Genomic DNA, 13,647 nt, shown 5'->3' with positions numbered 1-13,647 from the left:
ATGTAGAGATAATGCGAATGCGGTTAAGTCGGTCCAACAATGGTCCAAACAGCTCGTAAGGATCTTTGTTAATTTTTAAATTTTCTTTGGTTGACTCTTTTTCATATAAGAATAATAAAATTGTATCACGTGCATTCAAAGACTTTGTAAATAAAAATTAAATAAAAAAGAAGAGAGAACAGCAAAAGGTTATATGAAAAGTAAATATAATTTGTAGTAATTAAGAATTTGCTAGCAAAGTGAATAACAAGTACTGAATAAATGACAAAAAAGAAAACCTATACATATACTAATTTTGTGGTACAATACGCGCAACCACAACCGTAATATCATCGATCTTCCCCCCGACATGCTTCTTGTTTGCCAACTCAGCCGCTCTTGCGAATGGGCTGTAACAAAATTTGTCCTGCGAGTTATACAACGCTTTTACCGCAATGGCGTAAGCCAAATGCCAAGGGTCTTCAGTACCCTCCAAAGTTTCCTGCTTCAGAAAATCCTCAATTTCTGCTGGGTACACATTGTCTAAAAGCCCATCGGTGCCGAGAACTATGATGTCTCCGGAGACGACCGGGACTGTTTCATCTGTAGCTGAACTTGGCCGATCACTCGACTTGCTGTTTCCCAGCTGAAACGGACAATTGAAGTAATGTTGCTGTATCGGCGACTGATGCACAAGAGTATTGTCCCTGAAAACCATAAATCCGCTGTCTCCCACGTTGGCACAATGCAAGATATTGCCCTTGAGGACCGCAATGCAAGCCGTGGATGAACCTTCGGCCTCGGTATTCAAGAAAGCTTCGGTTAAAACCGCCTTCGGATCCACGGCTCCATCGGGTTGTCGATGAACCGCCACGAAAGCATTATACATGAGTTCTCGCGCGTAGTCGCCGGCGTCGACGCCCTTTCCAGCCCAACCGCCGACACCATCGGCCAAGCCGATGGTCTGCGTCTCCTCACAAAGAAAGTAAGCGTCCTCGCCTATAGGCTTCAGCGGGTTGTCTTTGGGTAAGTAGAACGCACCGCAAACCATCTTCAAACTTTCTTCGGGGACTTCTGCTCCGTCGCTCTTCGACGGAGTAGTCTCCGCCAGTTTTCCTTCAAGCCGCCCCCATTTTTTGGGGCGGGATGAATGCTTTCCTTCAAGCCTTCGCTTCTTGATGATCATCGTGGGATGAAACAGAGAAACAAAAAAACAGGAGAGAAGAAAACAAATGAATTCTTTAAGATTCTTGGAAATTTGGAAGAGCTCCTGGAATGAGTGAATATTGCTTAATTTACTCGTGTTTTATACTGGAGAGACCAAATGTCTCCGAAGTCCGAATTGCAAAGAGAATTTCTGACGGATCCGGGCCTTGCGGAATCAGGTCCACCCGGGTCTCATCTGTCATATATATGGTCACGCCACGTGGGCTTCATCGTATGGATTCCGAATTTTATTTTATTTTTGAGATAATTTTGCTTTACACTTCGAATTATCATAGAAGACTATCGCAAAATTTAAAATTTCTCAATTTAAACTTTGAATATTTAAATCATTTTGGTCAGATTTTAAAAGTTAAAAGTGAGACAATAACATTTATACTCTTGATTTTTTTATAAAATTTTAAATTAACCCTTAATTCCAAATAAACAAATTAAAAAAAGGGTCATCCAAGGTCTAGCCTTGTGATCCGTAGGTCAGGCCAGACCCACGGCTGGTGAGACCCACAAGTCTTTTTTTTTTTTTTTTAAACAAAAAAAAAAGAGAACTTTATTTTAGACTTCTGAATTACCACGCAATTTGACAAGTTCTCGAACTTTAAAACCTTTCAATTTGAACTCATGATGCAGTCAATTTGAACCCCTCCATCGGATCTTAAACGTTAAAAGTGAGACAATAACGTTTATACCCTTGACTTTTTTTTATAGATTTCAAATTTACCCTTAATTTTAAATTAAAAATTATATATATATATATATATATATATATATAATCACAAGGTGACCCAGGTTGGGCGACCTTGTGACTCTTTTTTTTCATATATTTTTTTTAATAAAATGAAAATTAAATGGTAATTTTATATTTTTAGGGGTTTTAACTGTAAAAATTGATAGAAGGGGTAAATCGACTGTAATTAAAAATTCAGAGATTCAAATTAAGAGGTTTTAAAATTCAGGGGCTTATCAAATCGCATGGTAATTCAAAGGTCTAAAGTGAAATTACAAGAAAAAGAAAAGAAAATCTCGAATATTTTGACATTTTTAGGTATTACCTTAGAATTAAAGGGCCAAATCAGTAAATCTGACATAAAAATTCAAATTAACTACGATCGAAAGTTAAAACGTACAAATGAAGAGGTTTTCAACTTTGGTTGTAATTGAAGTCACCCATTATTTTTTTGGAAACACGTTCATAAAAAAGAACAAAGAAACCATCAACGCAGGGATTGTGAGCACCGCCGCAGGACTGGGAACCGGGAGAAGTCTCCGAACGCTACCACAAAGAAGGACGAGAAAGCCGTAAACGCGGCTCGCGGAACCGGCGCCGACATCGAAACCATCAGAAAAAGGTATTCCTTTGGCTTCTAGGAAAATGCGAGAAGCAAGTACTTGACAATTTTCTCATTCCTTTTGGCTTAGACTGTGGCCTGTGATTTTTTTTCGCAGATCATAAAGATTCATTTTTCTATCAAATAGGGACGTAGGAATTTGTAATTGATTGACATTGTTTTTAACCTTCAGTTTCTACGTTCTGTTTGGCTTCTTGGAAAATGTTTGTTTGTTAACTGCATGTTTTCTTATATATAATGAATACTCTTAGTTCTTATTTTGGGTGATATTCATCACAAGACTTGAAGACTGGTCTATTTCCCACTTTGTTCCTTCTTGTGGCACTACTGTGCAAATACTAGAGTAATTAAAACAAAGTGCACTTGGGGGAATGAATATGGATAGTGATGATTGTGATCACCTATTAATGCCGCAAACACAACATTTTAGCTATTTCGTATTTCGTATTTTGTTTGATTCATTGCTCAACTAGGAACTTGCTGTAGAAATTCCAAGAGATGTAACCAAGATGGGCGGTAGAATCCATTCTAAGAAGGTGATGTGAATATACTTTAATTTGGTGCAGGAGAAGATGTTGCGCATTTGGTGGGCCTCAGTCGGCCTCAATCAGACTTGGTATTTTTGGATCCATGATGCTTTGCCAAGTTCTATATGAAATCATGCGTCCAAGATTGTTAAGAACTTAAAAATGTATGTTTGAGCTATGGATTTGATTAATTATGTAGTTTTCACTTAGCATAGACATATGTTTGGATATATTTGGGTTATGGATTCCGCTTATTTTGTAGTTTAGATAGAAATAGTACTGTGTAACAATATATATTTTATGAGATGTTACTTTTCTGTAACTATGACAGTGGATTGCCCTCTTTCTCCTTCGAAAACCCCCAGTGTGTGCATCATCATCATCATCATCAATATTTGGAAAAGGGATTCTTTCTCTAGGACCTTCAAAAAATCCTCAAAATGTATCCATATGATGAAAAGACACTGAGAAATGAGGTTATCTATCTCCACTCTCTATGGCACCAAGGCCCCCCATCAGACCCCAACTCCAACTCCAACCCTAACCTCAACAACCCTAACCCTAGCCCCAGCTCCTCAAGAATCCCTTATGTTCCCAACCCCACACCATTCTATTACAGATCCTATTATCCGCTCTGTCACCAGCAAACGCCTAACCCAAATCCCACTCCCTATTATCCGCTTTGTCACCAGCAAACGCCTAACCCAAATCCCAGTTCCTATTATCCGCTTTGTCACCAGCAAATGCCTAACCCCAACCACAGATCCAATTATCCCCTCTATCATCCACAAACCACTATCTCAAACTCCAGACCAAAACCCTGCACTAGAAATTCTCTCAAACCCACCAATCCCACATATTTCAAGAAAGAAAACACCTCCACCACCACCACAAGGAAGAAGAGGCTCAGAGAGAAAAAGGTCAAGAAGAAGAAGAAGAAGAACAAGATGTCACAGCCTGACCCACCACCGGATTTGGGTCCTGAATGGCCGTGCCCAGAACCCCTAGAGCCAGCTCTAGAAGCATCTGGTTGGCCTGCCCTGAAGCCCGTTTCGACCCCAAAAGATCAACCTTTGTCAGCCAATGAGCATGCCTATTTTGCTGCAATTCAATTACAGTACAAGGCAGCTGAAGTTTGCCGTAAATTTTTCACGAAAAGGGTTGATTTCAATGCCAATGAAGATGAAGATGAAGACGACAATGGAGATGATGAAGATGATGAAATGATGGAAGAGGGGTCTGATGAAAATGAAGAATCCAGGTTCTTTTTGCTGATGTTTGTGGAGGACAGTGAGTTGAGGAGTTACTTTGAGAAGAATTATGAAACTGGGGACTTTTGTTGTTTGGTTTGCCAAGGGATTGGGAAGAAGGCGTGGAAGAGATATAAGGGTTGTGTTGGTCTTGTTCAGCATTCATTTGCGATTTCGAAGACGAAGAGGAAGCGGGCTCATAGGGCTTTTGGGCAAGTTGTTTGTAAGGTTCTAGGTTGGGATTTTGATCGGTTTCCGACAATTGTATTGAAGGATGAGCCTCTCAGTCGCTCTTTGGCAAAATCAGTCGAGTTACAGGTGATGTAACTCTTTATTTTCTTGTTTCTTTTTGTGTCATTTAGAAGAAAAAAAATTCTATGTAAATTGGCTTGTGTTTTTGTTGTCAGTAATAGTAATTTTGGGTTTTGTGTGATGAGAATTGCAGGGTGACCCTGAGGGAAATAATGATGATAATAAGGATGATTCTAGTGTTATTAAGGAAAATGTAGTTTCTGCGAATGATGGTAGTGGTGAAAATGCAGTCTCTATCAATGGTAGTAGTGAAAATGCAGCTTCTGTTGATGAAAATAATGGTGAAAATGCAGTTTATGTCAATGCTAGTATTGGTGAACATGTAGTCTCTGTCAGTGGTGATAATGGTGATGATAAAGAGGTTTGACATGTTCATCAGGATAGTTGATTACTGCAGGTGAGGTTAGTTACACATACGAATTTAGCTTATTTGTTGTTTGGGACTGTGGGATTGGGATGGGTCTAGTCATGTGATATGCATGTTAACTATCTTTTGATTGTTTTGATTTGCAGTTCTTTGAAGGAAGATGGCATTAGTGAACACGTTGAAAATCTGTGTATGTGGAGATCTAAAGCTGTATTTTGTTACTTTATTATACTTTTTTATATTTCTTGGTATGATTTTGTTGATGGCAAGTTCATTTTTCCTCCGGTGAAAAACTCGCTGCTTAAATTGCAGTTCCCCAAAATCATATTTCCAAAATAAATTAGTTTCTTAAGGATTTTGTGCAAATTAAGTAAATAAATAAGAAAAACACAACACTGTTGTATAATGAGCAATTTCCCCCTGTAGGGCTGCATCCTAGGAAAGTTATTCTTGTACAGATTTTCACATTTAGTATGGGCAATGGTGCCTCAGGCAGTAACAAAGACAATGACGACAATGAGGATGAAGATGATTTATGGATGAAGATGGTTTGAGGGTGACAATGATGAGGCATGTGAAGAATTCAAGTTCTTGAGAGTGTTTACAGAGACAGTGAATTGAGAAATGTGAAGGTGGGGAAGTTTTGTTTGGGTTGTAGTGTGATGGAGAATAAGGCATGGTAACTGTTTTGTTGGGCTCCCTCACATTCGACTGCAATATTGAATAGAAGAAGTGGGCTCATAGGGTTCATAGGCAGGTTAATTGCAAGGTTTTAGGTTAGCGTATTGATTGGCTTCCAATAATTGTGTCACTGGGCAGACATTTTGGGTGTATTCTTGGCAAAGACTGATGAGTTGCAGTGTTGCAGGTAATTGTTCGTTTGTGTGATACCTATATAAAATTCAGTTATTTTTGAAATCTGTAAATTACCCTAAGATGAACATTATAGGGTAAGCTGGAGGCAAATGCTGATTTTGATTTAAATGTTTTTTTTGAAGGAATGCAGAGTCTGTGAATGATGATTGTGAGAATCGTGAGATAGTTCCAAAGGAGGATTCTGATCAGAATACTGGTGATGAGTAATTAAGTTGTGAGATATAGAGCATACAGACAATTTGGTTTGTGGTGCTGAATGGTATTTTAAGGGGATAAAAACGAGAAAGGAGAAAGAGGAAGGAAGGGAGAAGGAAGAGGATGTCTCCTCTCCAAGTCACTCACGGGGAGCGGGGGAGTGACAGGATTCTCACAGGGGATAGAAGTTCATTTCAGAAATTGGTTTTTTGATGGGGAAAGCTTTTGAGGTGATAAAGAGGATAATTGAACGATGTATAACATTACTTTTGCTAAGACCCGTGAGAACCATCACTACCATCCTCGTCGCAATTGCCAACAAATTTCATTTTAGGTTGTAGTGTAGATAGGACAATAAAATCGTCGTGTAGAATTTGCATAGAGCTGCTAAAAAATATAGATTATAAATATTCAACAAAATTCCGGTATAAGACGCAGAGAGAGAGAGAGAGAGAGAGAGAGAGGGAGGGAGAGAGAGAGTACTAATTTCAAAATATAAATTTTAAAAAATATAATAATTCATAAGACATTGTCAAGTAATTGTGTTCACATGGAAAAGATTACAAAGGCAGGAACCACATCGTCCATCCCAAATTCCCACCTAGAACACTAACATCACAATAAAAACCCTTTCCCGTACCAAATTTTAACCACCACTGGATTAGAAATAGCAAGTCCTCCTATCAGTGAAAAATGAGTTTGAGGAGTTACAATACGATTCAATTTCCAGAAAGAACCCTCAATTATCCTAAAACAACTATTACCACCGGAAGCAGCAGCAGGCCAGCTTGTCCACAACGATCACATATTACAAATTTCAATCACATTCGACCCAACCTCAACTTGCTGTCAACAAAATCATCATAGGAAGCCAGTCTCGACTAAAATTGAGAGGTCAACTGAGCCACTTAATAACACAAACCACAAATCACCCTCGCTAACAAGAAAAAATAAACAGAAATGCATTCCAGACTTTAAGGTTCGGTAGCTGATTGATGGCAAGAGTCTATGCCATCCTCTGGCTCGGTACGTTCAACCACTGGTGGCTGTGCAATCAAATTAGCTCCAGGAGATCCATTATCACGTGTGCCTGGGGACATAGGAGACATCCCTGATTCAGGAGCAGCCTCAAATTCAGGCACTGTGGTATCTGGTTTATCAGAGAATCTTTGTGGCCTCTCATATTCAGGCACAGTGGTATCTGGCTTATCAGAGAATCTTTGTGGCCTCTCATATCCAGGCACAGCGGTATCTGGTTTATCAGAGAATCGTTGTGGCCTCTCATATTTGTCATAGCTGCGGCTACGGCTGTGGCTACGGCTGCGGCTAGGGCTTCGACTGTAGCTACCACCACGGCCACGAGACCGGCTTCGGCTATGAGTACGACCCCTGCTCCAGCTCCTACTCCTGCTTCGGCTACGGCTGCGGCTACGGCTGCGGCTGCGACTGCGGCTGCCGCTATAACCCCACGTTCGAACTCTTTCAGGGCTACGACTGTAACTTCTACCCCTACTCCTATCAGCAACGTCTCTTCTGTTGTCAAATCTTCCCCGTCCACGACCACGTCCACGGCCATCCATATTGTTGTATCGATCATATGGGCCACGATCATTCCTGCCCTGACCAACATGACTACCACCAGGACCACCAAATCCTCGTCCCCTATTGCTGCGACCAGGAAAGAAATCACTTTTCCCACCATGTCCACTAATGGCACCATCTCTCATGCCTCCACGTCCACCAAAATTGCCACCCCTCATGCCTCCACGTCCACCAAACCCGCCATCCCTCATGCCACCCCGGCCACCAAATCCGCCATCCCTCATGCCACCACGGCCAGCAGAATCATACCGACCATAACCACCACTGCTACTAATAGAATCAAAATGGCTAACCCGATCCTTGCCAAAACTCGGTGCACCACGTACAGCCATCTCTCGCACCTCTGGTGGCACTTGCTGGTTAGCCCCTTCCAGAACTTTGACCAGATCAGCTGCGTATTTCCAGTCCTGCTCAGAGAAAAAAGTATATGAAACACCAGTTGCACCAGCTCTCCCAGTTCTTCCGATTCGGTGGACATAGTCCTCAACCCCAGTAGGGAAATCATAGTTGATCACCACCCTGTAACACGAAGGCATAAAAGAATGAGTATGATGTGAAGGATGCTAAATAACTAGACAATAGTATTAAACTCATTCATAATCTGAAACTTATGAGATTCATGATCCTGGTCCTAAAGGAGTGAGTGTTGTCACCTTATCACACAAGTTAAAATGCAAAGACAAGAGCTAACCTTATATCTTTGATGTCAAGCCCACGGGCAGCAACATCAGTGGCAACCAATATAGGAGACTTTCCACTCCGGAACTGATTTAAAACCGAGTCTCTCTCACCCTGAGACTTGTCTCCATGAATTGCAGCAGCCGCAAAGCTACGTCCAATACTGTGTGCAAGCTGATCACACAACCTCTTTGTGGAGCAGAAAATAATGACCTTTGAACCTCGTTCTTGGGCTCTAAGGATCTGCTCCAAGCGCCTCTGCTTCTCCATTTGTGGGACTACTTCAACATACTGCAAGTTCAGAGAAAAAAACAAATCTCATTTTGTTTAAATAATGGATGATATCATAGAAAATATTCATAATGCAACAGAATTAGCTTCAAGATGTGGGTGTAAAATCCAATAACTCATGAATAAGATGGCTGGACTGATATAAGGATGATGCAACTTTCACATATAAAGACCACATTGAGATAAAGAACTATCATTTTCTACGTTGCATTTGTATGACAGTGGCAAAGGTGTGCTAGTCCAAAGGTACCTGTGTGATAGCCTTGTTTGCAGAAAGCTCATCAACACTGCCAATGTTAACCTGAACAGGATTAACAAGAAGATCACTTGCTATTTTTCTTACTTCTTTGGGCCACGTTGCTGTGTACATAAGAGTTTGTCTGTGTGGGGGTATCTCATTAACAATCTTACGAATTTGAGGTTCAAAACCCATGTCAAGCATTCGATCAGCCTCATCAAGTACAAGAAGTGAAACTTGTCTAAAGTCAATCTTCTTCATCTCAAGGATGTCATTGAGTCGACCAGGAGTTGCCACAACAATATCTGCCCCTCGATCTAATTCTTTTAGCTGTGGACCCTTTGGAGCACCACCATATAAGCACTGAATCAAACAAATTGAGTCAAATTCGTGAATCAAAACTCTAAAGCAAACAAGACAATGACCGAATTGTACAGCAAGGAAAATAGATGAGCACTTAAGAACCCACCGTGCAAGAGACTCCCGATGATCGGCCAAATTTCAAGACCTCATCTTGTATTTGAGTAGCAAGTTCCCGGGTTGGAGCCACAACCAACACTGTTGGGCCATTCTGAGGGTTATTACGGCAATGTCTAAGAAGAATGAAGGCAGGGACCAAATAGCCCAATGTTTTCCCAGAACCTGTCTTTGCAATTGCCACTATGTCCCTGCTTTGCAGGGCAATTGGCCATGTCTGCGCCTGAATTGGAGTGGGAGACGTGAAACCAGCAGAATATATCTAAGAGAAGAACATAGATGCAGGTATCAGCCCCAAGAAAATCTAAACATATCGGACACATGACAAGTAAAAAATGAAGTTTTCAATAGCATATCACAAGAGAGTGAGATATAACTAAAGAAAAAAAAAACCCATGGGTGTACGGTTGCTTACAGAAGCAACTCGAAGCAACAAAAGAGGGCAATAAAGACATAACAGGCGGAGCCCATAAGCAAGAAATGCCAGTCACATTAGGTGTGATTTGGATGAAGGGCCAACCACCCTTCTAGAAGATGCCCAAGAAAGGCTCCAACTGTCCATTTTGCAGCCTCCAAAAATCAGGATAGTTGTTGCAAGTGTAAGTGTGCCAATAGCAGCGCAGCGTACGACATATGCTCCTCCACCGGAGCAGATATCGCACCTGCGACAAGTGAGAATTTATGAGTTTAAAAATAACAAAGATAGTAATAATAACTACACAAGGAATGGAATGTGTCCATATTTTGTTTTATAATCCTAAGACAGAACACAAGATCATGGCACAGGTAAAGCTTACCTCTCTCAATAGCTCTGGAGGGAAACCAGTGGCTTCAAACGTCATGAATGGTGCTGGAACATTGTCACCCTATTCATTTTAATACATATATCGAGGTCAAAAACAATTCAATTACTGAACATGCCAACTCCAAAAGAAATACAACCATTTCATTTGCAACTTCTTATTCATATGAGCAATTGGTATGATCTGCTTTATAATTTGTTCTAACAAAAAATTACACTCCTCGGTATCAGACACTCAGCCAAAACAAATTCAATTAAAAGAAAACACGCCAACTCCAAAAGATATATAAGCATTTCATTTGCAAATTCTTATTCATATGAGTAATTGGTATGATCTGCTTTATAGTTTGTTATACAAAATTACATTCCTCGGTATCAGACACTCAGCCAAAACATTTCTTGGGAATCCCACTTCTCTTCTTAACATATATTTGATCTGTCTAGGAATGAAGCATTTGAAAAGGCATTCTCATGTTCACATAAACACCACTAGCAATAATCAAGCAAGCTAAAATACTGACCGTTGCTGTAACTTCGTGCTGCTGACGGTATGCTGCAACAGGTGAGAGACTAGTCACATCTGTCGATCCCATATAAGGAGGTCTCATTAAAGCATTACTTGAGAGTGGTGGACCACTTGTTGCTTGACTATATATGTTATGCATGGCATGCCCTGTGACAGCATTCGGTACACTGGTACGACCAGGCATGGCATTATGAAATGGGACACCACCAATCCTCTTCTCCTGCAACGAAATAGCACAATCATTATTATCGGTCCCACACATTTTGAGAAGAAAATGGTATGTATTCCAGATAAAACATATATCATTCATCAATTAGTACAAGGGGAAAAAATAAAAAGAACAAAAGGATATGAAACAATCATTTTATATCTGAAGTACTGCCTCTACTTCTATTATTCAGGTTGGTAAACAAAAATAATATATATCTCCTTAGTGTTATACCCCCTAAGTTTACCTTGGCAGTTGAAACATGTATATACAAAAATAGATATACAGAGGACACCAAACTTTTGTTTCTAGTATAGACATCTAAAGGCATCTATCTTATAAAGGTGATCCATGTTGGCTTATTGCATGCATTAGTGTCTTGAGAATGTATGTCTTCCGGTCCTTTGACACTAATTGCATTTACAAATCTAATAAATCTAGAATTCCCAAATAGAAGATTGTCATCAATTGTATATCAACCACCATAAGTTATGTTCAAGTAATTAAGTTAATGGAGTGCAAACCTCATTCAAAATTGATGGAAAATTAGTTAAAAGATACCTGATGATTTCTTGCCATGGGTATCACTGCAAGCTTGGGATCCTGGGGATTCATTGGCCCTTCCTTGTTAACATTAAAGTAATATTCATTTCCAATTCTACCATGTACGCTATCCTCATGCCCCATATTTGATCCAACAGGAGGCACATTAGACTGCTGACTATGCATCATTGGGCCCATCTGATTTTGAAACCTAGGACCATGTTGCAGGTGAACCAAATCAATCCTTGTTTGCTGCATTTGACCCATGGAGGGAGAATGTTGCACATTCCCTGAAGAACCACCATACTGTTGGGATTGACCTGAATGAGCACCCATTTGTGGCATCTGAACCGAGTTGCTACCAGCAGGAAGGTTCTGAACAGATGAGGTGCCAGTTTGCTGGAAAAGGGATGGAGAAAGTCCAATTTGGTTTCCGTTTTGAAAATCAATTTCTTCCCTATTTGGGAATGCCACCTTATACTCCTGTTGATTTGAAAATGGCTGCCCTCGTGCACCATGCTGGGTCTGCTGCTGTGAACTTTGCTGCCCCTGTGGAAGCATGCTTTGCTGATACGCCATGTATTGCAGCTGCTGATGTGTAAATTGATGTGCTTGTGGTTGTGACACATGCGAACCTTGATGCTGGGGTGTTTGTGGCCCCAGCTGCTGGGGCATTTGTTGAATGGTTTGCTGTGGGATTTGCTGCCCTGGCTGCTGCAGCACATGCTGGACTGACTGCTGAGGCATATGCTGAATAGGCTGCTGACCATGATATTGCAACATTTGCTGCATGTATTGCTGTGGCTGTGACAGTGTCGGTTGCCCCTGCTGTTGCATGGGCTGTCCCAATTGTGAACTCTGTTGTGGTCCACCTTGTGCCATTTGAGAGCCCTGATGATGAGAAACCTGTGCCACCATTGAACTCTGTTGTTGTGCCATTACTTGTCTGTGCTGTTGAGATAACTGGTTCGCTTGTTGCCCCTGCTGTTGTGGGGCTTGTGTTATCTGCTGCCCAACCTGAGCCACCACGCCACTTGGTTGCATTGATTGGGCCACTGGTATTGAAGCCAACATGGGCGTAGAAGCAGCCGGAGGCTGGCCAGTTGGCAATGGCGGAGGCAAAGAGGCTGGCTTTTCATATTGGGTAACATTGGTTTCAGGATTCCAGTAGTACAACACACCTGTGCTCCCATCAATCAAACCCTTCCATGGTGTCGGAAGGGAGGGATCGTCAGGTGCATACCGGGGACCAAGGGAAGCTGGAGCAGACTCAGCTGTAGCCATGCCTAATACTTACCTACAACCAGATGAAACAATCACATAAAACAGAAAAATAAAAAACTCCATACCCTTTATTCAACTCAACAATACGAACAATTAAACATCTTTCTTGAACCCATTGACACAAAACCCAAGTGAAGCTAAGAAAAAACACGATATTATCAAACATATTCCTTGCTCAAAATAATTGTTCTTTTATCTTTATGTATATAAAAAATTACAATCTTATACAAAATATCAATACAATTTTCTGAAGAAAATCTAAACTCCGCTCAGCCAATCCAACTAATGTTAAGTATTGCATGTCTAGATGCCCCAAAAGATAAATCTCAATATTCAAAGATTTCTCAAAAAAATACCGAAATAACATCTTAACAATAGAACCTAGAAGAAAAATGCCATTACACACTACCTTAACCAATAAGGCCGCGCCCAGCGATTGAACCAATGAGTTTGAGAAAAAACGAAAATTACAATTTAAAAAAATAAAATAAAAAATAGCTACTTATTGATGATAAACCCTAGAAAACAAGAACACCCAAGGCAAAGATATAACAGATAGGTCATTTGAAAAACGCCAAAACATTGATTGTACAAGGCCCAGAAAACACCAAAAAGGGGGAAAGAAGAAAAAAAAAAAAAAAATCGATAAATAAGATAAGCAGAGCTCGTTGAAATTACATACCTAGATGAAGAAATTGTAAGTTTCAATTGGAAAATTTTATTTTTCTGTGCTCCGTGAAGAGCGACAGAATGTAAACCCTAGAATCGAAAACCTTCTTCTAGTCCCGCGTGAGACTCGGACTAGAATTGGAGAATGTTAAAAGTGAACAGATTTTCTCAGGAAAGAAAGCTTGGGAGCATTTCGATGTTAGGGTTAAGGAGAAATTATCGCCTGAACCGGTAGTCCAGGCTGCGCGATGAG

At 40.6% G+C, this 13,647-nt stretch overlaps 3 protein-coding genes across 9 annotated transcripts; 1 reads left to right on the top strand and 2 right to left on the bottom strand.

The window, feature by feature from the left end:
* Positions 1–289: 289 nt before the first annotated feature.
* LOC132176143 (probable protein phosphatase 2C 55) lies at positions 290–1,165 on the bottom strand. Its single transcript, XM_059588307.1, has one exon. The coding sequence runs from the start codon at positions 1,163–1,165 to the stop codon at positions 290–292; it is 876 nt and encodes a 291-aa protein (XP_059444290.1).
* A 1,226-nt stretch (positions 1,166–2,391) lies between these two features.
* On the top strand, positions 2,392–6,289 carry LOC132161590 (uncharacterized). 7 transcript variants are annotated; one of them, XR_009438163.1, is made up of 6 exons: positions 2,392–2,549; positions 3,408–4,644; positions 4,772–5,035; positions 5,152–5,195; positions 5,432–5,873; positions 6,004–6,289. XR_009438163.1 is itself a non-coding variant. In XM_059571763.1 (5 exons), exons 3-4 carry the CDS (start codon positions 3,517–3,519, stop codon positions 5,003–5,005), a joined length of 1,362 nt encoding a protein of 453 aa, XP_059427746.1. In that variant the 5' UTR covers positions 2,392–2,549; positions 3,116–3,165; positions 3,408–3,516; the 3' UTR covers positions 5,006–5,035; positions 5,152–5,357. The 7 variants fall into 7 exon arrangements, 4 of the variants coding, with proteins under 4 accessions (XP_059427746.1, XP_059427730.1, XP_059427738.1 ...); XR_009438162.1 differs by having other exon boundaries at positions 4,772–5,040; positions 6,012–6,289; XR_009438161.1 differs by having other exon boundaries at positions 4,772–5,040.
* Positions 6,290–6,559: 270 nt separating this feature from the next.
* Positions 6,560–13,647, bottom strand: LOC132177428 (DEAD-box ATP-dependent RNA helicase 14-like). The gene is made up of 8 exons (XM_059589748.1): positions 13,408–13,647; positions 11,460–12,738; positions 10,686–10,910; positions 10,160–10,228; positions 9,355–9,624; positions 8,898–9,248; positions 8,370–8,647; positions 6,560–8,197 (listed from the first exon to the last, which is right to left on the bottom strand). The coding sequence occupies exons 2-8, from the start codon at positions 12,723–12,725 to the stop codon at positions 7,051–7,053; spliced, it is 3,606 nt and encodes a 1,201-aa protein (XP_059445731.1). The 5' UTR covers positions 12,726–12,738; positions 13,408–13,647; the 3' UTR covers positions 6,560–7,050.

This window comes from Corylus avellana, chromosome ca1 (genome assembly GCF_901000735.1).
Source record: "Corylus avellana chromosome ca1, CavTom2PMs-1.0".
In the NCBI taxonomy this organism is placed as follows: domain Eukaryota; kingdom Viridiplantae; phylum Streptophyta; class Magnoliopsida; order Fagales; family Betulaceae; genus Corylus; species Corylus avellana.
This window is presented reverse-complemented; position numbering and strand designations above follow the sequence as displayed.

Excerpts from the sequence above, each read along its gene's own strand:
- LOC132161590 (XM_059571747.1), top strand. The coding sequence starts at position 3,517 with ATGTATCCATATGATGAAAAGACACTGAGAAATGAGGTTATCTATCTC. Across the intron at positions 4,645-4,771 it reads CAAAATCAGTCGAGTTACAG|GGTGACCCTGAGGGAAATAA; the intron begins GTGATGTAACTC and ends TGAGAATTGCAG.
- LOC132176143 (XM_059588307.1), bottom strand. The coding sequence starts at position 1,165 with ATGATCATCAAGAAGCGAAGGCTTGAAGGAAAGCATTCATCCCGCCCC.
- LOC132177428 (XM_059589748.1), bottom strand. The coding sequence starts at position 12,725 with ATGGCTACAGCTGAGTCTGCTCCAGCTTCCCTTGGTCCCCGGTATGCA. Across the intron at positions 10,229-10,685 it reads AGCACGAAGTTACAGCAACG|GGTGACAATGTTCCAGCACC; the intron begins GTCAGTATTTTA and ends TAAAATGAATAG. Across the intron at positions 8,648-8,897 it reads CAAACAAGGCTATCACACAG|TATGTTGAAGTAGTCCCACA; the intron begins GTACCTTTGGAC and ends CTGAACTTGCAG.